Source organism: Astyanax mexicanus, chromosome 15 (assembly GCF_023375975.1).
Source record: "Astyanax mexicanus isolate ESR-SI-001 chromosome 15, AstMex3_surface, whole genome shotgun sequence".
Classification (NCBI taxonomy): domain Eukaryota; kingdom Metazoa; phylum Chordata; class Actinopteri; order Characiformes; family Acestrorhamphidae; genus Astyanax; species Astyanax mexicanus.
In genome coordinates this window covers 19,633,779-19,661,532 of record NC_064422.1, presented here as the reverse complement: position 1 = coordinate 19,661,532, position 27,754 = coordinate 19,633,779, and the positions used below count along the sequence as shown (strand labels likewise).

Below are 27,754 nucleotides of genomic sequence, written 5' to 3'. Positions count from 1 at the left end.
AAATAATGCTCTTAAGGTGGTATTGGATTATGTTTGTTGTGTTTTTGATTCGAGTTTTCTAAATTTGGTTCAAAATAAAATGTCCTAGATCTGTACGTTTAGACATTTGATTTGAGGTGTTTCATACAATGTTATTTTCTTCTTTATATGATTTTAGCAATGCTAACTGGCTACATTTAAAGCAGAGTTTGATCAGTCCACCTTAACAGCAGGAGCGCGAGATACCGAAACTACCCTAAACTTCCTCCAGTGGTTTAGACTCCAGACTTTAACAGGGATTTCTAGCGTTCTCTGTTTTGTTGCTCTCTGCCTGTGTACACTGGTCACAACAACGTTTATTAACATTAACTAATGAATTACTCGAGTCTTAATTCCGCCGTAAATGTGGAAAACAGTCGACCTGTGGATCTGATGGGAGCGGTGTAGCGGTGTAACGTTAATCATCAGGTAGGTTAAAGTTTATAATCATGCGTTGTCTAAACAGGATTATTAGCCAAACACAGGCCCTTCTCCTGTGTGACCTGTAATACTGTAGAGGTTAGATAAGACATTACTTAGATAACTTTATTCAATATTAAGATTTAAAGATTTTAGACTCAGGTTAAGAGTAAGCGTACAGTACAGTTTGTTTACAGGTTAATCTACAGCAGTGGACACATAGAATACAATATAGAATTATAATAAAATAAAATATATATAAATAAATGACTAAAAGTGGGACAGAAGCAAGAAAAAAGGCATAAGGGGTATAAAACACAAATAAATAAATACATTCATGTATACATATATGAATACATTCAGTGTATAAATAAATAAACACAAAAATAGTACTGTTAGTGTGTTTATACATTTTTTATATTTTTCTTTATGTATATTTTTAACTGTTGTTTAGTTTGTTTATTCATTTTTTCTTTTTAATTTAATAATTTATTTATTTATGTATTTCTTCCTCCGTATTGTAATAAGGTCCGTGTTTTTCACAATATTAAAAAAAAAATAATAATAATAATACAGAAATAAATAAAAAAGAGGAACATATAAATGCAGGAATATAAAGGATACATTATATAAAAATACAAATATAATTAATTCATTAAGTATTATAAGTAATAAGTAAGTATTAAAATTAATATTATATATTTCCGATATAAATTATTTTATTAGTAAATAATATTATATAGAAATATTATTAATGTATTTATTTTATTTATTTATACACTGAATTATTATTTTATTCATTTTATAGACTTCTTTATTTTCTTTATTTGTTTCCGCCTTTATTTATTAATTATATTTTTATTATATTTTGGTAGTTATAGTGTTCCATAACCTATATTAGTAGTGAAACTATAATCTTTAAGCCTGTAAATATTTTTAGCTGATTATATATCATTTGTGCGGTTTATGTAGCTACCTTCTACCAGGGGGCAGCATTTCACCATAAACACACCACAGTCTCTCCTACAGGGAAGTCAGCATTAGCACACGGTGTGTGTAGAGGGAATGCAGTTTAGCCAGTTTGCTTCATTAGGGAAACTTCCATAACAAAATGAAGTAACTATATATAGTTAGCTAGTATAGTTTCTGTTTAAACAGTTCTTGGTGAAAATGATAGGGGCAGTGTTAAGAGTTTAGTGTTTACACAGTTGAAGTTGTCAGCTGTTTGATTCCTCTTTCTGGAGTCATACAGGTTTTGTAATGCAGTGTTTATCTCTAAATCTCTGTATTACAGATAAATCTGTTTGGCTGTAACACCACCGAGCCAAAGACATGGCTTCTCTCGCCACCCAGTTTGAGGATTTGAAGAAAAAAGCAGAATCATGTCTGTCCACATCCGGCTCAGTCCAGGAGGCTAAACCCTTCATAACAGCCATGGCAGAAATGGCAATGCCACTGTCCAGCCGGTACCAGCACATCTCTGTTGATAGCATCATATCAGACAACATCTCAGGAAACCAACAACAGGAAGTAAGGGATACTTTTTAAATAAATAATAAAACAATATATTTTGCCTGTTTTGTTTTGCATTGGAACTAAAATGGTTACTGTAGTTAACAAGTTTTGGCTCATACCAATTTTTACGTAATGGCTTATAAACGCATTTGCCTCATAATTTAGCTATATATTCAAAGTTATGGCACGCTAAATACAGCTCTGGAAAAATTAAGAGACCACTTCAGTCTCTGAATAATTTACTCTGATTTGCTATTTATAGGTATATGTTTGAGTAAAATGAACATTGCTGTGTTATTCTATTAATTACGGACATAAACTTTTATAATCTTTGCATGTTCTCCTCCACCAGTCTTACACACTGCTTTTAAATAACTTTATGCCACTCCTGGTGCAAAAATTCAAGCAGTTTAGCTTGGTTTGGTGACTTGTGATCATTCATCTCCCTCTTGATTATATTCCAATTATATTTCAATTTGGTAAAATCAAAGAAACACATTTTTAAATGGTTTCTTATTTTTTTCAGAGCTGTAAATACAATTGAATTAAATTATTTAGTAAACAAAAAAGTGCTAAACGAACCAGAACATGTTTATATGTTAAACACTTTAAGGTCCACCTCTTGATTTCTTGATACAGTCACCTAGAATGGCTTTTTGTTAACAGCTGTGTTGAACTTGTCAAGAGTTAATTACTTGAATTAAGAGCATCAGTTGTAAAGTTGTGAAGAAGTGGAGTTGGTAAACAGTGAATAGCCCCATTTGAGTAATATTCTAATCCATATTATGCCAAGAACTACTCAACTAAGTAAAGAAAAAAATACTTTAAGAAGTTAACATCACCGAAGAGTCACCTAAATGCCTTACAGTTTTAAGTTACTACATGATTTCTAATGTGTTTCATCATAGTCTAAATGACTTTATCAATGTTGACGACATACTAGCTCATGTTTTAATTAGCTCTTTGTGCTAAGCAAGTAATGTGTATTAGTGTTGAGGTCTGCAAAAAGGAATTAAGTCAAACATACAATACATATCATACAGTACATTATCAATGGACTGACCTAGATGTAATATAGCTAAAAACAGTAGTAGCAGCTTTATTGAGGCCTAGATTTTGTCTATAGACTTTAGTACATGTTCTGAGGTAAGTACTGTATGTCATCATTAGACATGCTATTGGTTAATACTTATTAGTAGTGTATAAACTTTCATGTAGCATTATGTTAATTGCTTATACTGTAGCTCAAATAGTGCAAAACTAAAGAAGAAAACTTTCTTCTCTTGGTTGACATATATAACTGTATAGAAATTTATTTTTGTTGTTTAAATTGTTCTGTAATCATTGTGGGTCTTGTGGGTAAAAAAGTTGTTTGATTCTTAAGATAAATCTGATTATTTGTTGAATTCTCACACATTTTATTTTTAAGATTGTGGATTCCCTCAACCTCATAGTGAAAGCTCTGAGCATCCTGGAGAAGTACGCCTGCAACTTACTGAATCCCAACAGACCCAAATACTGGCGCACTGTAAAATTCAACAATCCGGTGTTCAAGGCTTCAGTGGACATTTTAAAGGTGATTATTTTATATAGTTTTTATCTAATTAAAGTGAAGCTGGTTAGTAAACAGCATCAGTAACAGCTCCTTCATTAGTGTATACAGTATAAGAACATGGTTTTAATCACCGGAGTTCTCCTTAATGTCTCCTTAATTTCTATGTTTAAATCATGCGTACATTTGAATATCATTTCTATGGTTCCTCCTGTAGGGTGGCAGAAATGTGTTGATGCTATATGGATACACATTTCAGCTGGAGGACGGCCTGAGCTTTCCTGATGATGTCACAGCTCCTGATGTGCACACGGTTTCAGTGGTGGCCACAGAGGTCATGACTCTGAAAATAGAGTTGGACCTGCTCAGTAAGGTAAAAATAAATAAAAAAAGGAATCTTTCAATTTATTTTAGTTTAAAAGTGATGCAAATAGAATATTCAGTATCAATTAAATATGGTACAAAGATAATTATTTTAGGTTACTTTATGGATCAAGTCAAGCCAAGAGGCTTTTATTGCTGTTCCATTTAATTCCATCAGAGTAAATACACAACAAAGTGTAACATGCAACAAATTATGCAACATAGAACTAGAACTATAAAAATAATACAATAAATACAGCAGAAATGAGACAGTTTAACAGACAGGACAGTTTAGTACTGACACAGTAAAGTCTAAAAGTGTGTGGTGAGGATAAGGTGCAGAGATGTGCAACATACTGTAAAATATGTTATGTATGATCACAGCAGTTACTGAGGTAGAGAATATACGTAACTATAGAATATACAGAATAGCTATTTTATTAAACGGTAGGTAAAGAAACTCAGAGATTTGAGTCCGGACGGGACTAAAATTACCGGAAGACCACAGAATTCAGCAAAAACAGTAGGAAATTCAGCCTGTAATTTTTTTCGAACTGAGAAAACACATACATGGTCGTTCCAGATGGTAATAAAATAACAGAGGACCCCACATAAAAGAAAAAATACCCCAGGACCCTCTGAGAAACTAATCCCGACTATACAGGGCTTTAGGGTGCTTTTCTACCTTATGTTCCACACTTTCAGACTTTCAGTTTGAGCGCAAACCAAAGTCCAAAGGAGCAGACTCAAAGAGCTAGTCTCGGTCTGGATCCACTTGGTGTGGGCTCTGTTCCAGATTTTCAGTTGTGAAAATGGCCTGAAAATAATTTGTTTTCACCTTTCACGTTGTGTAACACTTATTTATTTATTGTATTGTTTTCTTAGGGCATTCACGCACACCCTGAGTTTTTTGAGAAGACTATTCCATCACTTCAACTCATAGAGAAAGAAAAGGTTTCAGTTTTCTATCACTATTATATTTTAATCATTATAATTGTGTTGTCTTCAGAATTATTTGAAATAAATGTAAATATTTATGCATTTTTAAGATTTTTTTTTCACTTTTATTTTAGATTTTCTATATTTTAGATTTGACATTTACCTGTGTTTTTATATATATTATTGTTGTTTTCTCAGGTTGATCAAGATCCTGTGACAGATGCTGTGGCCATTCCACCTGTCCCTAAACCCCGGACAGGTTTGGTGGCAGCAAAGACAATTGTACCCCCATCAGACCCCCTAAAACTCTTAAGCACCCCAGACACCTCAATGTGTGACATCTGTGGGGGAAAGCCATGTGTTCTCTGCCAACCCTGTGGATCTCAAACTTTCTGTCAGAAATGTGACACTATGGTCCATCTTCATCCCCAGAAAAACAAGCATGTGAGAAGTCAGATTAGAAAACAAGGTAAGTCAGCTTTAAAGTTCTCATTCCATCGTTTTTTCAATCATTTTAAAATGTCTAGTTGTGGTCTCTAGCAGGAATGAATGCCATGCGAGCTGTTTTTTTGTGAAAAAAGAGTGCTCCGCTGTTTCTGTATAGCCCTACTTTATTTATTTGCATTAGTGGTCTCTGAAGAAAGATAGGCTTTCGGCTTTTTCCCATGAATATTCATACATGCAAACATATCGCATCTGATTGGCTAACAGCACTGCAGCAGAGAACGCTACCTGCCTCCCCCCACAGTCAGTTTTACAGCTCTAAAACTCAGAGGACATATACTATTAATAGTAGCAGTAGTTTTAATAGTTAATAGTTAGTAAATTAAAAAATAAAAAGTAAGGCTGTGCTAAACCATAGTAAGTATCTTTATCTATTTCCTTCCTTTAGAGAAGTGTGGTATCTGTGGAATCTTCCCAGTTTCAGCATGCTGTGAGACCTGTGCTCAACAACTCTGTGCTCAGTGTGACACGCTGTACCACTCACACCCAAACAGAGCAGGACATAAAAAAGTAAACTCAGGAGTCACAACACCACAGAGGTTTGTTCCATACAAGACTGAATTATTTATACATGTTTATATAATATTTAAACATGAATTTTAAACCGATTCACTATCCTGCACACACAGCTCACTCACATTCTCTTTTCAATTTTCTGTGAAAACTGTTGTCACTGATGTCATGTGATGTGTTGAGTGTTCCACAGTGACTGGACGTGCTAATGCTGGTGTTGTTTGTCTGTTAGTGTGAAACCCTGCTTGAATACTGCTACTGGATCTGCTGGACCTGAGGATTCATTGGGTCAGTCTACATTAACAAGTACTTATCAATAGTAAAATGGTTGAAATAAAAATGTTCTAAATGCTTTACTATTTTTCTAGTTTCAATGAATTATAGTTTTGCCATTTTAAAATTGTCTTCATTTACAATTGGTTTTGTTAAACCCTCGTCCACATCCTTCACCATTTTCCTTCTAGCGAAATTGCTGAACTGATTATATGACAAGTGATTGAGTGATATCAGCTATAAACAGAAATGAACAGTTATAAACTTCAGTATCAAAGTATTTTAACCCTAAAATATCAGACAAAATAAATGAATAGACAGGAGCAGTTTACTGCTTTAAAATGCTTTCAGTGAGTTAATGATTCATTGGGGGGTCTGGGTTATAATCAAACATGCAATTAAATGTCTGAATATACAGTAGAAGTAAAAAGTGTTAAGTTATAGAAATAATCAAGTAATGCACAGATAGTTCAAACATTTACTTAAGTACAATTATAAAGTACTTGTACTTAATTGCTTTCTATCTCTAAAGGCCAGGATTTTTATTACAAAATTTTAGGCTAGATACTTTTTTTGGAGATCACCAACAAATACTAAGAATGAAGGCAAATCTAACTGGCTCGAGTTCTATATGGAAAGTACTTGAACAGGCAATTTTTCAGCCAAAGTTTAACTGATAAGTTAAATTAAGCTTTTAAATACAGAAAGTTGATTTTATGGCTGTATGTAATAATTTTTTATTTTCTCTGTTAGACTGGGAGTGTACGAGTTGTACAGTAGTGAACTTGGCCAGCAGCGTGCTGTGTGAAGTGTGTGAGCGCCCCCGTCTTGCCAGACAGGCCACTCTAACACAGTCAACACGGGTAAGTTTATAACAGAATGCTGCTCCCACCCCTTTGAGTCCAGCAACCTCAAATGATAATACTGTATTTTTTGCACTAAAAGGCGTACTATCAATGAATGTCTATTATCTTGTCTGTTTCCATACATAAGGCGCACTGGATTATAAAGCAGATTTTAACAGACACTAAAAGGAACTTCTTGTTTAGAAGTTCTCGCCGCTGGGTGGTGGTTGGGGGTAGCTAACTAATTTTTTTTAAAACCTAGTCTAAGCTAAGTAAACAAAACTGTTAAATAATTAAAAAAACGAGCGCTGAATTTTAATCTACACAGAATTTTTTTCTTGAAAACTGTTTATTTGGGCGAGTAAAGCGCTTCCCTTTATTTACAGTAAGCTTAGATTCCCAAATTTCTCCAGCACTAAGACTGTTGCATTAGCATTAGCGGCTAACCACTAGCGCTTAGCGGCTAATGCCGCACAACAGTGCTACACTGAGGAACCCTGAGTGCTCCGGTAGGCCAGGGCGATATTAGCTAGCAGTTCGTCCCACGTAGCTTGTTTTAACACGATAAACACACAGACTACAGTCCAATATACTCACCAATGAACAGAAAAAGAGCTAACATGGTTAGCAGGTAATGCTAATGCAGCTCCAGCTGTGCTAGCCGGGGTTAGGAGCAGGCTACAGGCCGATAATACCTCTAAACGGAGAAATAGCTGGTAGAGGCTAATACTAATGCTACTCCCTGGAGAACTTGAAACTGAAACTCCTGTATAACGCTGTACTTCAGCAGAGTGGCTTTACTGCTCTTTACAATGCGACTGGTTAAATTCATAAATACAATGCACTGGATTAAAAGGCACACTGACAATTTTTGGGAAAATGAAAGGATTTTAAGTGTGTCTTATAGTGTGAAAGATACAGTTTATACATCACAAAGTGTGTATGGGCAGTGGTGGCTCAGGGGTTAGATCACTGGGCTGTTGATGGCAAGGTTGTGGATTGTGTATTATAACTTAAGCAAGGTCCTAAGCCCTCACTGATTTGTGGGCCAGGAAATGGAACAGTTTGCTGTAACTTTGATAATTATTAGAAAGCAAGCACCCTGAGGTACAAAAAGTGTTAATGATTTATTATATGATACAACTTTAGGTTTCTGTGTAAAAAAAATGAATACAGGGTCCATGCAGGATTGATTGGCAGTATATTGTTACCTACTGGGTTAAAATTGTCAAACTTTCTATTTTTTAAGCACTGGCTTTAGAATTCTAGAGTTGTGCTGTGTGAACAAAGGGCATGGTGAATGAGTCTTCTGCCCTCATTGATGTTAGAGCAGAGGTTATTGGCTTTCACTGAAGACTGAAATGGCTTTTCATCTCCAGAGACCAGAGTGCACCCAATTGATCCCCCTAAATCTGCAGTCTTGCCTGCCCCTTTGCTCCTGTGAACTATTGAGCCTCACCACTTCTGTCACTAATCCAGCAGCCCGAGCCTTCCCAGTCAACAGTTCAGTTAGAGCCCATCTTTCTAACGGTAATTCAGTCCTAGTCTGGCTCTATGTCACCAAGTCAGCAGTCCCAGCTGGACCTGTTACCATACCAAGTAGAACCTGCTGCTCCTGTCCCTGCACCCGCCACCACACATTGATATTATCAGTCCAAAACCTTTTTTTTAATCTAGGCTATTTTTGTACATGCTTTCAACAAGTCCAAGTTGTGGCTTTAGTGTTTCTGTTGGTTCACAGCTTAAAGGCTGCAACGATTAGTCAATATAGTTGACAATGTGGATTATTCAAATATGGCGACTACAAATTTCATTGTTGACTAATCGTTAATTTCTTACAGTACTGCATTACACAAGTTTTTCACTCACATGTACACCTGTACTCTGTGACGTGACAATAAAAATCTTAAAAAAAAAAATCTTGAAAGTGCTGGGGACAGAAGTGCAATAGGAGATGGGTAAATGACTCAGTCATTACACTCAACTTAGTCTATGTTTAGCTGTTTCTATCATTTTTTTATAGATGGAGGACATGGCAGAAATAATTGTTGACTAATCGACTAATCGAAAAAATAATTGTCAGATTAGTCGACTACCAAAATAATCATTAGTTGCAGCCCTACTTGAAATGCCCCTTCTTGTCACTCATCATCAGTCCTTAGCCCGAAAGAGATAATCCGATTATAAGTGGATGCAATACCATCACTAGTGTTGGTAATGAACCAAATAGTTGGCCTTGCTCTCTCTGGGTGGGTAGATGGCGCTCTCTCCCCACATCACTCCAAAGGTTGATGTTGATCAGCACAGGGCGTCTGTAAGCTGATGTATCGGAACCGAGTCGCTGCGCTTTCCTCCAAGTGCGCTGTGATGCTATTCTGCAATGCTGCATCAGCAGCAGCTCGAAAAGAGGCGGTGGCTGACTTCACATGTATCAGAGGAGGCATCTGCTAGTCTTTACACTCCTGGTGTTGGGGAATCATTAGTGATAGGGGGAGTCCTAATGAGTGGGTTGGGTAATTGGCCGTGTAAATTGGGGAGAAAATGTTGAAATAAAAAAACCTTTTGGCACAAAATTAACTCCATATATTTCACGGTGTAAGCTTTTTAAACAAGCTGTTTTAACATGGTTTGACAGTTGAAATAATACTTGGCAAATTGTTGATTTGGCTGCTCTCTGATCGGTTTGTTTGATGCATCAGCCAAATAATGGCCTCCTTTCCATGCATCATCACCTCATTGGACTGCACCTTAGGAGCTGAAAGTCTTTATTAGAAATCTGTTGTAATGGTGTCCAGTGGCATTGACAAATAAAAAACTTCTTTGTCTACTCTCTTTATTATTTTCTCTTTTTATAGTGGGAATGCCAAAGGTGTACCTTTATTAATGTGAAGGGTGATGAGTGTGAGATGTGTTTGGCCCCTCGGGAGAACACAACTGCGGTGGAAAGCAAGCTGTTTATTAGGGGCTTTACTGCTCCCAGCCTCCGACCAGCCAGGGATGAAGATGTAACTGGAAATGACTCTCAGACTAAACTCACATCTATAGACATACAGAAAATGGACCATATGAGGGAGGATGGATTAAAACTGCTCCATCAGCTCAAGGTATGACTCACAGCACTTAATTTTCAGGGATAGATTTTTATGAAAATCAAATCAGTCAAAGTTGTTTATATAGCACTTTTTCCAGCTGTTTTTTAGTTCTAAAATATCTGTAATGCAGTTACCAGCTCACTTATAGACACATGCTGTAGCTGTAACTGGGTGAACTGCTGCTCCCCCAGTGGTGGCTCAAACCTTAGCTCTCCAGTTTTAGTTCTAACTTTAGCTCGTCAGGTTGCTCAGACTCGAAGACAGGGCAGAGCCTGATCGACTTTAAGGACTTCCCTTTCTACATCTACAGAGGAGAGCGATACTAATGAAATACAGACCATTATTACGCTTTAGAAATATATTCTTTAGACATACTTTGTACATTTACATTGGGGGCCCTGAGGGGTCCCTGAGGAATTATATGATTAGAAAGAAATCTTAGTTTTAGATTTCTCAGGGGACAGAACTGGCCAAAAGTGGGTCAATATTTTTGTGAGCAGTTAAACATTATTCTTAATGTTCTGTTTCATAAGGAGGGAGAAAAGAGAAAGCTGGATCCAGAGGAGGTGTGTGCCGCCTTTCAGATGTCAAACGGCAGTAACTGTTTCGACTGGCTGCAGTCTGAACTTCCGCATCTTCTAGACGAAATTTGTGCTCTAGCATCGTCAGTGCAGCCAGAAAGTGAAACAGAACCTTCTGGAAGAGAGGATCAGGTCCTGCTGTCCAGGACCGAGGCCAAGCAGGCATGGGTCAGTTCTGGAGGAAACACTCAGAAGGCTGTTGCAAACATCCTGAGAAACAGAGCAGAAAAGGTGAGCGAAGGACACGCACATGGGCAGCCAATTAAACACAGCAGGAATATGTGGAAAAAAGTTATGATTGCTAATTATGTTTGTTTGTGTGTGTGTGTGTGGGCACAGCTGCGTCTGCTCAGGACACTGGGATTTGTCGACAGGTTAGCGTGCGAGAAGGCACTTTCCATGAGTGGGGGAGATCTAGATGGTGCTCTTTCTCATCTACAGCGGCCACTGCTGGAACATTTCCATCAGAACATCTGGAAAAAGCAGCCACAGATCTATTTTAACATCAATCATCAAGATAAAGACGTGAGTGACCATGGCTACTTAAGAAATGCACAGTATGCCCATTTGTGACTGCCTGTATCATCTCTCTGTTTTTCTGTCTCCCTCTTATAACAGAACCACAGGTAACTAGGCCATTACATGGTCAGATGTGTTTTTGGAATGAGAATATCTATTTTTTGACAATTGTGTTAAATGGAAACAGAATTATACATTATTGTAAAGTAATATGACCATCGTATCCATTTAATGGTCTTTTTACATCTAGCATAGTATATACAAAGCTGCAGTAATTGGACACTGTATTAACAATGTGCTTGTACACTCCTGGTTTCACTAGTGAAGGATATGTGTGAGCCTTATCAGAGACCTCTGTCAGATAGAGTTCTTTAGAGGTGCGTAATCTCCTTTTGAGACCATGTGCCCTATTTTAGAGATCTATAGACGAGCCATTAATTGCGTGGCATGCAGCTGGATTTAGAATTTGTTGGTGTGTCTTTGGTATCATGAGGACCAAAAAAACACTCCTTGTTCAGCTCAAAATGCGTAAAAAGGAATGTACTAATTCTCTTAACTAATCATGGGTGTGTTTTGGGTGTACCGTGAAATAAACTTATCAGCGTTTCACTTTAAGAGGCCATCCTATAAGAGGCAGGTGCACTGTGACTGTGACATTGCTATCCTAACAGCACAGCACTTTGCGCATATTATCCAAGGAAACTGACCTGCTCGTTCACGCTGTGAAGGTGCACCAGCAGGTAATTTACGGGAACAGTAGACGGATGTCTGTTGTCAGGGCTTAAATCAGTAAGTGGTGCACCTATGTTTTCCGACACCAAGATAGAAACACACCAGAAATTTACCTGAACACACCTCACTTCTAGACCATATTTCCTAATTCCGGGTGCAACACGTAAAAATAGACTGTTGATGAGGTGTAAGATAGCAAAAAGCATGGCCCCATGTCTTTTCTCAAATGTATACTAGGCTTGTATAAACTCCTTCTGTCTGTCTTCCACTAGCGACTGTGGTATACAGTACTAGGGCTTCATAAATAACCCTTATTTCCATCTTTGTCCTCCGCTAGCGGCTGTACCGCAGGCTGCTAGGCCTGTATAATCTACCCAGCTGGGGTCGAAGCCAAATGGCTCTGACCTTGCTCCAAGAGCCTGATGCTGAATATTCAGTGGAGGATGTGATTCAGGCAGTGAGGGAACACCATGACAAAGACTTCATCAACCGCATCCTCAAAAAGGAGTGTCAAATATGCTATGCCAGCTTTCCTCAGAGAAAGGTAGGTGTGTGTATGTGTATGTGTGTCTGTATTCAGTCCTCTCTAGATGTATGGATCTTATAATATTTTATTAACACCACAGCACTGGAATTTGCATTGTTACAGCAGCGTAGTGGAAAGAACAGAAGTGTCAGGAAATACAATAGCAGTCAAAAGTTTGAACACACCCCTTCTTATTTAAAGTTTTTTTTTAGTTCTGTAATTTTCTACACTGTAGATTATTATTTAAAATATCAATCGTATATGCAATTATGAACAAGCAAAATACATGTTTTGTACTTTAGCACCTTTTGCTTTGATACCATCTTTGCACTTTCTCATTAGTGGAACCGGGAACGGTTCTGCAACTGTCTTAAACAAGAACTAGAGGTGCTTAACTCTTGTCAACTTGCTTTTCTTTCACTTTGTGCTCCGACTCATCATCCACTAATCCAGGTTTAGGTTTTTATGTTGAGTGTTTGTAAAGCCAAATACTTTTATTTCTGCTGCCTAATTGCATTTTTCTTCATAGTTCATAGTTTTGAAGTCTTTAAAATTACTCTACAATGTAGTAAATAATGCAAATAAAAAAAATATATATAAATGTGTTATTGCTGGACAGGACTCAGACACACACAGATGCAAATTAAATACTTCATTAAATAAAGTAGAGGTACAGTGGTAGTTAAAATGAGCAGAGTCAAGTACGCTGAACAGCAGCCAAAGAGAATAAGCATACTATAAATGATTAACAGTCCAAGGGTCATGCACAGTGAGGCAATACAGAAGGGCAGGCAAAAGATGCAAAAACAAGATTGTGTCAAGAGAGCTCACACTGGCAGAGAATAAACACTTTGTAAAGTGGAGAACCATCAATACTTGGCGAGGAGTAAGTGAAGTGCAGGTCTAAGTGCAAGTGCAGGGGTGATAACAGGTGTAATTAATATTCAGGTGATGCACTTTCTGGTAGTACAGTGTGCAGTGTCATGTGATTGTGTGAAATGAGAATTTGTCCAAATTTTGACTGGTACGTTTGAGTAAAATGAACATTGTTGTGTTGTTTTATTCTATAAACTACAGACAATGTTTCTCCCAAATTTCAAATAAAAATGTTGCCATTTAGAGCATTTATTTTAAGAAAATGAAAAATAGCTGAAATAAGAAAAAAGATGCAGAACTTTCAGACCTCAAATAATGCAAAGAAAACAAGTTAATATTCATAAAGGTTTAAGAGTTCAGAAATCAGTATTTGGTGTAATAACCCTGGTTTTTGATCACAGTTTTCATGCATCTTGGCATGTTCTCCTCCTCCAGTCTTACACACTGCTTTTGGATAACTTAATGCCACTCCTGGTGCAATAATTCAAGCAGTTCAGTTTGGTTTGATGGCTTTTGATCATCCATCTTCCTCTTCATTATATTCCAGAGGTTTTCAATTTGGTAAAATCAAAGAAATGCATCATTTTAAAGTGGTAATTTATTTTTTCCAGAGCTGTATATATCCAAAAAAAAAGAAAATAGACAAAAAAAATATATATATATAAAAGAATAAATAGTAAATCACTAGAGCAGTAACGAGTAAAGTGTATCATTGCACATAGTTATAAGTCTGACCCTCACCTCATTCACCACGGAGCCTGTCACTCACCTCCTCCACAGTGTCTGTCTCTTTGTAAAAAGCTAAACATCTAGCTAGTTAGCTCATCAATGAACAATGTGTCTATAATAGGTTTGAAAATAAAGAAAACTTAAGAAAACTTAAAAAAACAAAACAAAAAAAAAAAAAAACTAAAAAAAAAAAAAAAAAAAGTATAATAACAGTTCCGGCTAACTGCTGCTCTTATAATAGCATTTAACCACATGGCAAAAAACTGATTTATATAATTTACGTAAAAATGAAGTTATTATGGGAAGTGACTGCCTAAGCAACAGAAGTTACTCATTTGTTTGAGTTCATTTGTAACATTTCTAACATATTTAGGGTGTTTTTTACTTAATCCTTTACAGCTTTAAAAACATGCTTTATCGAATTAGGCGATGGCGTCAAATTTGGCACTTCTAGCAACATTTAGGACAGCCAATAGCTACTTTCCTTACTGAGGAGTTGGCAACACTACCTGCAGTATCTCTCCTTTACATAACGCCAGTGCAGAAGCCGGGCACTAAGCAAGCTGCTTAGAGACTGCTGCATGGTGGGACTTATTCTCCAACATGTGTTAAGTCCTCGTTCTCCTGTCTACCACTTTTCTTTCTCTCTTACTCTCTCTCTCACACATGCAGATGCAGGCTCTGACCTTCTGCCAGTGCTCCATGTGCAGCGAGTGCTTCATACAGCACTTTACGGTGGCTCTGAGGGATAAACACATCAGAGACATGGTGTGTCCAGTGTGTGAGGAGCCAGAGATTAATGACCCTGAAGCCCTGGAGACGTACTTTTTCACTCTCGACGTGCAGGTTAGATACATTTCACACAGCGTGCATGAAGTCAAGTTTCAGTGCACTTCACTTAATTTATTTGTAACTGTAAAGCAGAAAATTAAATAAAAGTTAAAATACTGTATTTTTCGCAATTTAAGGTACACTAAAAATCCTTTAATTTTACAAAAAATCGTCAGTGCGCTTTATGTATGAATTTTGAATTTTACCAGTCAGATTGTAAGAAGCAGTAAAGCCACTCTGCTGAAGTAAAGTGTTATACAGAAGTTTCAGTTTAGTTCTACATTAGCATTAGCATTAGCCACTAACTTAGCTAAGCGCTAGAATTAGCTAAGCGCCTGTAGCCTGCTGCTAACCCTGGCTAGTACAGCTGGAGTAGCATAAGTACTACCCGCTAACTGCGCTAAGCATTTAGCTCTTTCACTGTTCAGAGGTGAGTATTATTGGACTGTAGTCTGCATGTTTACCATGTTAAAACAAGCTGCGTGTGAGTAACTGCTGACTAATTTCGCCCTGGCTTACAACAACACTCAGTGTACCTCAGTGTAGCACTGTTAGGTGGCATTAGCCGCTAACCGCTAGCTATTCTCTAGATATTCTCTTTTGTTTAATCTTGTTTTGATTTGTTAGATATACATTTTGCTGTCATAAATGTATATACCATTATTATGGACATTAATGTAATATAGGGCTTTAAATAATAATTTTATTTATTATTTTTCTGGAATGGAATGAATGTACATAATACACCATTAATAGATAGACAAATAAAATTTTGGTTTAGCATTTTGGGATTTCCAAAACTGTCAGTAAGTTCTGCATAATGTTGAATAAAACTAAATATGCAGTGATTTTCTATAAACGTTCCAGTTTCTTGTTTTTGTAATAGAGTTGTATATCTGGCAGTGTTTCTTTTGTAAGAACTAGATTAAATAGAAAACTAGAAAATTGAATTAGAATACATACATACAAAATGTAGTCAATTTTTACAGAGACCTCTATTAAGGGAAATACAATACAAATTGACAAGTGATATGAGCAATTTCATTTATTTTAGACTTTTTCAAATATTTTTTTTGCAATTATTTAAAAAAAATCTCCATTTCAATTGTTGCGGATAATGCATTTCTTGAGTATTTTTTTTTAGTTAAGAGTGATTTCCAGATTTCCACTAAGGCTGGGTGCAGCAGCATTAGCATTAGCGGCTAACCACTAGTGCTAGTGCTAGTGCTAATGCTGCTCCAGGCGTGCTAGCCGGGGTTAGCAGCAGGCTACAGACAGATAATACTGACCTCTGATATATGCAATTACATTTATTTTATCATTCTTTAAATAGTTTTTTGCAATTAACTAAAAACAAATATCGCAGATTGTGTTACTGAAATCTTTATTAAAACTGCTGTTGCAAATGATCCACAGAAGTGTAAGGTTTAAAAGCAGTATATATAATGCATGTCTTGTGTATTTTTTATAGTTAAGATTGAATTTAGAACCTGAAGTGTATGATCTGTTCGGTAAGAAGCTGATGGAACACACTCTAAAGAAGGATCCCAAGTTTCTGTGGTGTTGCCATGTGAGTGACTTCCTTCCCCATTCATACTGCATTCAGTCAAACCTGTCTACTAAAATCTGCTTTGCTATACATATATTATCTCTTATTAACATTTGTCTTCTTTACACAGTGCACCAATGGCTTTATTTATGAGAAAGATGAGCTCAAAGTTACTTGTCAGAATTGCCGCAAAAGCTTTTGTTCCAAGTGCAAAAAAGCTGTAAGTAAATACCTCATTAACTTACTGCTTTAACAATCATGTACTTTATACTTTTTTATTTTTTGTCTGAATAACTGCTTACTGCTTCATTTATAATACTTTAAACTTGAAACTGTTACAGATCTGTTTAGTGATAGTATTAAAATTTGTTTTTAATTCACATTTTTAGAAACAGAATTGAAGAATAAAGCATCAACATATTATTTTAAAGTTAAACAATGCTTTTTCATTTTCTTTTTTTTTTCTGTCTTTCATTTGGTTTCCTTGTTTTTTTCTCATTTTTATGATTTTATTACCTTGATTGTCAGTTCCTTTCTCTGATTATTGCTTTTCTACTTTGTAAATTATGGTCATGCTCAATTTATTCCCAGTTTAAATAAAGGGTAATCAATTTTTTTGTAATCAATATTGGCACAATACCTATTGCCTTGTGTAGGCTTGAGGGCATAAATCCCCACTTATGATGATGCTGTGCTTGAAAAGATTGAAATACGCACAGTTGACAAAAAAAAACAATAAAATGTAAATCTGAATCTGTAAAAAGTGTGTAAGCTAGACAGAACTTTATGCGGACTTTTTACGGTCCTGCACATAGTTTATTTGGACTACTTTAAAATGACCAACTTTTTTTAAACAGTTTTATCTGTGTGCTGTTTGTTTTCAGTGGGAGGATCAACATGAAGGTCTTACATGTAATGACTTTCAGAAGTGGAAGAGAGAGAACGATCCAGAATATCAGAAGCAAGGCCTGGTTGGATTTCTGCGGGAAAATGGCATCAGTCAGTATTACAGTTTTGAATGCAATATTAAAAAAATCTGTCTCTTAATTGTTATCTTTCATGAAAACCACATGGTGAAAACAATGATCACATTTAATAACCTATTCACCACAGAAACTGGTCTTGTTGCCAAAATAATGTTAAGTACCGTGAACAGTGCTGTGACTTGGCTGGTTCAAACAAATACAGTAGTCTACCAGGAAAAGTCACAAGAGTAAAGTAATAATTTTGAAAGAGAAAAGTAGATTAATTACTTGGGCTGCCAGTTTAAGAAGCTCGGAGGAAAGGAGCATTTTCCATTCATGATCAGTTACAGGGCTGCTGTGATTATCATCACTAATCTACATTTATAGCCTGCTGCTTATTGATGCTCTAGTGATACAGTTGCATAATACAGTGTCCAGAATTTGCGAGGCATCACTACTGGAGCCTAACCTATATTGTGCTTTGGCTTCGGTACCTGGCCTTCTGGTGTGGGCTTATGCCATCATTAAGCTGTGGAGCAGTGGAACTGTGTTGTCTTGAATGATGGAGCTCCATCCAATACTTTTGTGATCACTTTTGGCTGAGTTGGAGATATAGAAGGCTTTGTAATCAAATCTTCACAGCAATGCTCCATTATGTAATAGAAACCTTTTATAGACAATAGTGGTATAGGTATAGAGTATAACTTTGTATGAATTTCTTCAGATTTTCAAAGCCTTTAATCTTTAATGTATATATTTTTTTCAGAATGTCCCAGCTGTAAATTTCAGTATGCTCTGGCTAAAGGTGGCTGCATGCACTTCACCTGCAGTCAGTGCAGATACGAGTTCTGCTGTGGCTGCAACAACCCTTTCCACAAGGTAAGAATAATGTTCATACTTAAAATATTAAAATCAATACATATTACTGCTCCATGCTCAATTATTGTATATGTATAAAATATCTAAAATGTGTTCTTTACAAATTTTGTATTATTAAACTCTACTAAGATACACAAACATTAAGAATTTACCACTAAATGGATTATAGAAGTATAAAAATTAAATGACAAATTCCATAAACATGCTCAATCAAAAAAGACACCCTGGATTGCTGCATCTTTTTCAATCATTCTTTCAGATGAAACAGTGAATGAGCAGTCCCAATACTTTTGTCCAGCATATTTCTTTTTAACCAGCCTGTGACTAAACACTCATAAAAGCATTTCACTGGTAGTTATACAGTGTATGACTGTGTATGTACCTAAAAAGACAAAAAAGTATAATTCTTTATTAATCCAAAAGTGGGGATATATGTGTATAACTTTTATGTGTGCCTGGAAAATTAAAGATGCCAAAGTGAATGTGTGCCGTTTTTAAAGCTAAATGCAGTCCAACCAAATATGTGACCTTTTTTTTTGACCAGGCAGTGTATTTATATTAGTGGCATAAAAGCATTTGAAAAGCACAAAGCAGTAAAATCGTTTATTATAATAATTTCTGGGGCAATATATTGTCCATTGAAAACAGTTATTGTGACCAGTCTAAGCGTGCCTTTATTTTCTGTTTAGAAACCATGTCCAGGTAATCAGTGTATATCAAAGGGTTTTCATGCCCACCATCCACGAGACTGCCTCTACTACCTGAGGGACTGGGAGCCAGTCAGACTGCAAGCCTTACTACAGGTAATTACTAAAGAAACTACTAACTTTACATTAGCATCCAAAAAGTATTTACCGTATTTTTCGGGCTATAAGGCGCACTTAAAATACTTATTTTTTCCCAAAAATCGTCATTGCGCCTTATAATGCAGTGCGCCTTGTGTATGGATTTTGCTTGTGTTTACTGACCTCGATTTTTATGTGGTACACGGCGCTCTGTTGTGCAGAATTCCTCACCCACGCCAGAAAAAGATCCCCTCTTGGGCTAGCGCGCGGTTACCTTTGACTGCCGTACTGCCTCTCGGCTGTGGCTCAAGGTAGCTAGTTTCCACTGTAGCTCCGTGGCCAGAACAAGGTGCCGGTAAACTTTCCTTTCCACCCGTTCTGGGGTAATAGCACAAACTGTTTCTTTTTAGCGCCCACTTCTAAGTAAAGTTAACCTCTTAACACGCGCTGGCCCACCGGCGGGCCAGAAATATTTAATATTTCATAACTGGCTGTGTTTCTGAATAGTTATGAACAGTTACAGGTTCAACATAGACATCCAATATACCATTTTAAAGCTTAGAATCTCTGCTTTTGAGCTATTTAGCCTATTTAGCGGAATATCCTTTCAGAAAATAAACATTTAGGGCGAAATATGCCTTGGTTATGATTTTAATAATTCATAACTCTCATATTTGCGTTTATCGTTCGTCCATATTTCATCGAATGCGGTCATGTCATACACCATTCGAACCGTCTGGCTCTCCGGATTCCAGAACTGTGCTTTTACTGTAGGATGTATGTTTCATGAATTAGAGCTGCGTCAGAGCGCATGTTTCCAGTAATAAAAGGCTCTCCTTTTGTCCGGGGTTAACCTCCGGTCACTGCCACCACCCCCCGAACACACACCCGCGCTCAGCCACAGGTCCTACCTTCAAAACGCGTCCAGACTAAAGAGAATCCATCAATCCAGTCTCCTGTAATCCACAGTTATATCCAAACAGCGCTGGAAATCACTTCATCCAGAAATGAAACTTATCCAATCTTTATCTCTGTTTTAAAACCGTTTTATTCACCGAATTCGGCACAACACGCTATTATAGTCAGAAGCCTCGCGGAGTAATGCGGTACTTGCTGTGCTTCAAGTAGTATTATGGTCTGTCGGAGCGTTGCGGCTACCGTTGTCAGGAGCCTCGCGGAGTAATACGTACTTGCTGTGCTTCAACATAATATTATGGTCTGTCGGAGCGTTGCGGCTACCGTTGTCAGGAGCGTCGCGGAGTAATACGTACTTGCTGTGCTTCAACATAATATTATGGTCTGTCGGAGCGTTGCGGCTACCGTTGTCAGGAGCCTCGCGGAGTAATACGTACTTGCTGTGCTTCAACATAATATTATGGTCTGTCGGAGCGTTGCGGCTACCGTTGTCAGGAGCGTCGCGGAGTAATACGTACTTGCTGTGCTTCAACATAATATTATGGTCTGTCGGAGCGTTGCGGCTACCGTTGTCAGGAGCCTCGCGGAGTAATACGTACTTGCTGTGCTTCAACATAATATTATGGTCTGTCGGAGCGTTGCGGCTACCGTTGTCAGGAGCGTCGCGGAGTAATACGTACTTGCTGTGCTTCAACATAATATTATGGTCTGTCGGAGCGTTGCGGCTACCGTTGTCAGGAGCCTCGCGGAGTAATACGTACTTGCTGTGCTTCAACATAATATTATGGTCTGTCGGAGCGTTGCGGCTACCGTTGTCAGGAGCGTCGCGGAGTAATACGTACTTGCTGTGCTTGTTGATTTATTGCTCAGAGATGTTGTTATTTTTCACAGATATTGTGAAGGATTTATTGCTCAGAGTTATTGTTACTGATATAAATAAAGTTTCATTTAGTGCGCCTTATAATCCAGTGCGCCTTGTGTATGGACTAACACTAAAAATAGACCGTTCACTCATCGTGCGCCTTATAATACGGTGCGCCTTATAGTCCGAAAAATACGGTAGTCTAATATTACTATTACTAATTTACATCAAACTACAGGCTGTGCTGCATATTAACTACAGGTAAATTTTTTTGACTGATGATACAAACCTAAATTTTGAGGATTTCTATTCAAGAATTACTTAAAAAAGATTTTTTGTTTGATAAGAAACATTAGTAAATATCCAAATTGAAATTGTAATGTAAAAATATTTTTTAAATATTGAAGTAAATCTGCAACTGTCAAAATATAATGAAAGTGGTGCTTTTCTGAACTTCCTTTTAAAATCAATGTGTCTGTGACTACAAATCAAACAGTTTATGTCCTCCAAACCTTTCGCTTTTTTTCTTTTTTTTTTGGTTGTCTAGTTTTTATGTATTTTTAAACTTGCTAAATATGGAGTTGATTTCATTACCGGTAAGTGGAGTAGAAAGTAGACAGACACGATATTGGGAAAATCTTACATTGCTAATGTTCTTTATTTCACAATATATATCACAATATTAAACAATGCAGGGCCCATGACGTCACCAGCCCCGTCCCCACCCATCTGCTGTCTGGTGTCCGGACCGATCAAGAGCTGAGCACTCAAAACCTGAGAAAAAGAGCAAAACAACAGTAATCGGCCCTTTAGTCGGGCATTTAAATGTCTTTTTAAAAAGTAAATAAGAATGTTTTTTGGGATTAAAAGCATGAATTCAGCTGTAACTGGAAATATCTGTGCAAAACTGGGGTGGTCTGAGGTGCACAGCTTTCCACCCATGCATTTACACGCACATGCCCAACCATGTGGATGGAGGCCATGCGGTTACCTTGTGTTTACTCCTGCCCCCCTCCCTCGTGCTTCCTCTCCCCCTCATGCTTCTCAGGCAGCAGCAGCCTGTCCCTTATACAGACACAGAGACAGCGCTGTGTATTTACTTCTTGTGTCAAGAATCAAAATATTGCAACATGATGTGTTTGATCTAATTGCTTTAAGGGACATTGCACATCCTGCGATGTGACATTTGAGCATGCGCACATCGCCATGACGATGCTTAAACGATATATCGTGCATCCCTAGACAGGCAGCTTCTCTAAGTATTCTGTAGGAGAGCTTTCAGTGTTTTTCAGATGTAAATAATGTATTTTACTACAGAGAAAACTGGTTTTGTATCACCTACACTTGTAGCCTGTACACGCACCATGGCCTATTAAGAGGTAATGCAAGTAAACTAATTGGCAGAATACATTATTACTACAACTAATATACATTAAAATTCCCTAAACTCTAGACTTTACAGTATTTTTACTGCAATACACTAAAATTCTAAATCTAAATCTAAACCAGATTAAGACCACAAAAGGCTATAACAATTCCAACAACCTTCTCCACAGCATCGCCATGTTACTTATATATTTACAGCCTATCTTCATATTATACTGTCAGCAACCAAAAACCTGTTTGCACATAATTAAAGTGATTTGCAAACACACATAGGTGCATTTCATAACTGTAGGTTGCACACACACGCACTTGATGAGGACTCAAGTCAAAAACACATAACGAATTCTGAACAATTTAGGCCAAGGACACTGTATTATAGAAAAATGCCTATATTAACAAATGAACACATACAGCTTGTGTACTCTGTTGGTGCTTTTCCCAGAAAATAGAACACAATAAGGAAACTCAGCCTTTGTTAGAGCCACACTAACAATTTATTTCCTTGCTGGCCATAAAAGACAAAAATAGGGTCCCCCACTGCTGTTTTGAGTTTTTCAGCCCACCATTTGATACACCACCATTTGTTATGGTGGCCCATTTTGGAGTGTGGCACTTTTCAGCTTGTGTAAGGCTGTAAGCACTTCACAACAAGCAATGCTGGGCCAGCTGTTCTGCCTCCAGTATATTGTTTTGCTCATGACCTTATTTGACCAGTGGGGATTCTAGTCTGCTGTTGATCACTGGGATATATATCACTGATGTGAAAATTAATTTCACTGTTATGATCTTTTTGTGTGTGGGCACCATTCCACCCACATCAACAAACCATCCTAAATATGATTCCAATGATGTGTATGGGCCCTATCTTACACCCTGTGCAAGGTGTGGTGCAATGCTTATTGCTACTCTACACCCCGTCAACCAGTCTATTTTCACATCTTGCACCGACATTGTTTTAATTGCAGCAGCGCTTGTGAATGTATGTACGCTGATAGGTGTGGTAAGTTGAGGTTAATTTCTGGCATATTGCTATGTCGGCAACTGAAAACACAGGTGTGCCACTAACTGATTTAAACCTTGACAACAGTCACCCATTGGATGTTTATCTGCGAGCTATGCTCGCACAACACGCATACTCCCCCACTTGTTACACACACACTAGGACATGCCGCAGCACACAAAGCCAACTTTTACATCAACAGTAAACAGAATACAAAATTAAATAATAGGTCAGTTTCCTCTGCTGAGAAACGCAGAAGCACTGCATCATTAAAAAAGCAATCCGCCAAAGTCAGAGTGCACCTGTCTCTTAAAGAGAAAGACAAGTGACACGCTGGTTGATCTATTTCATAGTACACCCAAAACACACCTATGATTAATTAAGAGAATTAGTACATACCTTTAGCACGTTTTGAGCCACACATATTGTATTTTTTCTGTCCTCACGATACCAAAGACACACTGAAATGTCTTAAATCAAGCTGCGCAGAGCACAGTTGACGGCTTGCCTATAGATCTCTAAATCTACATCCAGTACTATGTTTAATTTAATAAGTTGTAATTTAAGAATATAACACTAAATTCAGCTACAAATAGAAATTGTATGAAAATGCTGTAACAGATATTTTTTTTCTTTATAGAAACACAAAGTGGAATTTAATACCGATCACCCTGATGGGACAGGAAATGGTAAGCCCACAGTGTTTTCTTTGTTAACTCCTGTTTTTCCACTTTAACTACTTTATTTCTTTAAATCTCATGATTTAATTCTGTAGATAACGTATTATTTGTTTAACTGTGTGTGGGGTTAATTTTATTAGGTTTGTGTGGAGTGATGGAGCAGAAAGAAGGTGGGCAGGCGTTGGATGATGCATGTGGAATTCAAGTCGAGGAAGGCCATGCAGGGCTTTGCGAGTGAGTGATCTCTTTTTTTTTCATTCATTCTTTCACTTATCAGAGGTGTCAAGTAATGAAGTATGAACACTTTGTTACCTTACTTAGATGGGTAATTCATACTTTACTGGAGTAATTATTGTTCAGACGACTTTTTACTTCTACTTCTTACATTTTCACCCAATTATCTGAACTTTGTACACATCATTTTACACTACAGTAAGGATATAACGGGTGTATGTACTCTAGTATGAAGATGATCCACGCAGAGACTTGAGAGAAATGTCCTGACTAAGCTTCTTTAATATATTTGTATTGTACTAAGATGCATTTTTTTTAGTGTGATTATATGCAGATGAAACAGCCTAGTGCATCCCAAAAGTTTCATCATTTAACATTTTAGTATAATATATATAGTCATTATGGCTTTTAGAAAAATTAGTTTGTGGGAGAGGGCTCCTATTGCTCAGCCTAAGCTTTTGTCCTTAAAGGCATTTTTTCCTTTAAATTACTTTTACTTTTATGCTTTAAATTACAACAGTGCTTTTACACTTTAACTTAAAAAGTAAAAAGCTCCAACTGATACTTCAATTTCTACAGAAGTATTTTAAACCTTAGTATCTATACTTCTGCCTAAGTAATGATTGTCAATACTTTTCACACCTTCGTCATTTACTTACTGATTCACCAAATTATTGCCCTGTCCATTTATTTATTAATTTATTTATTCCTGTTCACAACACTCTTTGCTTGTACACACATTTATTCACTCGTTTTCTTAATTAGTCAAGAAACAATCTTGTTCGCATCATTCACTGGTTTGTGTGAAAGGCAATTGTTTATTTTGTTTAAACATTAAAACTTCTACTTGACTTATTTATGATTAATGCTAAATAACATGTTTTATCCCTTGCAGTACTGATATTTATTTATGCTTGTTTCCAGTAAACACTACCGGGAGTACCTGGTCAGTCTGATCAATGCCCACTCTCTCGATCCTGCTGATCTGATGGATAAAGATGAAATAGTCAATACGTGTAAAAGACACCATATATACTCTGAAAAAGAGGAAGAGGAGGATGATGAGGCATATCACAACAGACTGCAACAGGTCATTAATACTACTCATAAAAGCACACATCTACTTATTACAGATGTTTATAGTTGGGATAAGATAAGATTGTTTTTATATACAGCTCTGGAAAAAAATAAGAGACCAATTCAGTTTCTCAATCAGTTTTTTCAAGTAAAATATTGTCATTTAGAGCATTTATTTGCAGAAAATGAGAAATGGCTGAAATAACTAAAAAGATGCAGAGCTTTCAGACCTGAAATAATGCAAAGAAAACAAGTTCATATTCATAAAGTTTTAAGACTTCAGAAATAAATATTTCTCAATATTTCTCATTAGAAATCAATATTTACTCATTCGAATTAGCCTGGTGTATCTTGTATTTTAGGAATACATTTTGGAAATGGACTGCCATTAAATACTATTACTCCTCAATTAAATATATTAGATTTATAGTGTTAATCTGACAGTGAAAGGAGCAGGTTATCAGTGGCATGTAGTAGAAATGATTGTTTTATTTTTTATTTTCTTTTAACAACAATGTTTTTTGCTTTTTTTTTGCAGAAATTAATGGAGATTCCCCTGGGTGAAAAAGTTTCTCGAACAATATAAAAGAGAATGATTCGTTCAACTTTTAGATTTATCTGAGCGAAAACAAATATTCAAATATAAATGAAAAGATGGACATAAATAAATACAGAGATAAAACACCTGTTTACCCAAAAATTTAAAAATAATGGGATATATTATATTCTTTACTTCTTAACAGTGCACTAAATTGAATTAAATTAAATTAGCACATTTTACTAATGAATTATGTCCAAATATTTACTCTTTCTCGCTTTCTTTTTTCTCTCTCTCTTTCTCTCTCTGGGGGATAATAGATAAATAAATTAAAAGGTGGAGATGAATTAATAGATATATAAAACCTCATGTTTTCCTATTATTTTTTTAAAAGAATGGGATATAAGATATTCTTGACTTATTAAGACTGCACTGAATTAAATTAAATGAATAAATTCTACTAATTGAATATGCCACCATTTTAACTCTCTCTCTCTCTCTCTCTCTCTCTCTCTCTCTCTCTCTCCTTCTGGGGAGATAATAGATAAATAAATTATTATTTTTTGACACATTTTTATTATTATTATGACACATATTACTAATTGAATATGCCAAAATTTTAACTCTCTCTTTTTCACACACTTTCATAATGTAATGCATTTCCTATTACACTTGTGTGTGAAAATGTTTTAGTTGTTTTGTGAGAAAACTGCATAATTATTAAAAATGTCATTAATCATGTCTATTAACATTTTAACATTAAAATCCTGTTGCATTGTTTGATGATGTGCAATTCCATAACAATCTAGTCCATTAAGCTGTTTATTTATTATTATTTTTTATATTTTAAAAGAAGCATCTTCCTGAAGAAGACATGAAACAATGAAATGTCTTGTCATGTTTTAGCTGATTCTCTATGTACAGGCTGAACAGGATAAAGTATTTTTAGAATGATTTCCATTACTGTTTGTATGTACAGCTTTTTGATGGGTAACCTTGAGGCAACCTGATGAATTTGTCTAACAGAAGCACAGTGGTTATAATGTCTGGATGTCTGTAATCAAAATGTCAGAGAGAGGTTTCTATAGAGTGTGTGTGTGGGTGGAAGCAGCTGAAAAATATAATCAGAGCAGATGAGGCTCTCAGAGGTATTTTTTAGTCTAATTGAGTACTTTAGGGTTTTCGAGCAAATTTTGATTTTACAGTAATGGCATACTGCCAATTATTTTAATATTCTTATATAACATTCCCATGGTGCTTGGCTTGTTTTGTCTATCAGAAAATAATTGACAATGAACAATAAACAATGAAATGAATGTTATGCAGTCTCTTCTGTGCATGTTGATTGTGTAAATGCCAGTAATTGTGAAGGGCACGCCAGAATGTGGTAGAGGAAATAAGAGACTGACAGCGCTGTAGGCATTGGTGGGATTGGTGATGAAGAAGGGTTCCTTGTGGATGGGCTTGGTGATGGAGTACATCACCACAGTATCTTATAAAAGTGAGTACACTTTTTTTTTATTGTATCTCTTTTTTTTTTACAGGATTTCACTGAAGATATGTTACTTTGATACAATGTTAAATAGTCCATGTGCAGCTTGTTTAACGGTGTAAATTTGCTGTTCCAGTCCAATCCAGTAATCAGATTAAAGTTACTTATCCAAGTCACTGTGTGTTACCTTTTTGCCATTTTTCTTAGTAAAAAGATATTCTAGATATTGAACGCGTTAAAACGTACTGTATTCTGGGAATTGTAGTGTGGGTGTCTAGTCACCTAGGTGTTGCAGCAGCACGTTATTTTTGTTGTTTTAGCACGGCCACACGTTTTATTTTCATGTAATGACCAAGCAGGCTACACTAAATGCCCAGTATTTCTGGTACAACTGGTTTGTTGTCGGCCACAACCACACCAAATTAACAACAGCTGAAATTGGTTTATTAGTTAATTGAAATTAACTAATAAAGTAACTTAGTCACTTTAAAAAAAAAAGTAATCCATAAAGTAACATAATGAATTTTTAAAGGAGTAATCAGAAATTGGATTACTTTTACAAAG

At 36.4% G+C, this 27,754-nt stretch overlaps 1 protein-coding gene across 1 annotated transcript; it reads left to right on the top strand.

Annotated features, from left to right (window-relative positions):
* Positions 1-96: 96 nt before the first annotated feature.
* Positions 97-27,366, top strand: LOC103042649 (E3 ubiquitin-protein ligase RNF31). Its single transcript, XM_022669131.2, has 23 exons — positions 97-447; positions 1,733-1,968; positions 3,383-3,529; positions 3,723-3,878; positions 4,754-4,822; positions 5,006-5,276; positions 5,700-5,850; positions 6,057-6,112; positions 6,851-6,960; positions 9,798-10,046; positions 10,568-10,846; positions 10,955-11,140; positions 12,204-12,410; positions 14,670-14,843; positions 16,300-16,398; positions 16,508-16,597; positions 17,262-17,376; positions 18,109-18,221; positions 18,911-19,024; positions 23,810-23,858; positions 23,990-24,083; positions 25,008-25,173; positions 25,699-27,366. Exons 2-23 carry the CDS (start codon positions 1,771-1,773, stop codon positions 25,744-25,746), a joined length of 3,141 nt encoding a protein of 1,046 aa, XP_022524852.2. The 5' UTR covers positions 97-447; positions 1,733-1,770; the 3' UTR covers positions 25,747-27,366.
* Positions 27,367-27,754: the final 388 nt, after the last annotated feature.

Coding starts and splice junctions, on each gene's coding strand:
- LOC103042649 (XM_022669131.2), top strand. CDS start 1,771: ATGGCTTCTCTCGCCACCCAGTTTGAGGATTTGAAGAAAAAAGCAGAA. Junction 3,530..3,722: donor CTTCAGTGGACATTTTAAAG/GTGATTATTTTA, acceptor TTCCTCCTGTAG/GGTGGCAGAAATGTGTTGAT. Junction 17,377..18,108: donor TCTGCGGGAAAATGGCATCA/GTCAGTATTACA, acceptor TATTTTTTTCAG/AATGTCCCAGCTGTAAATTT.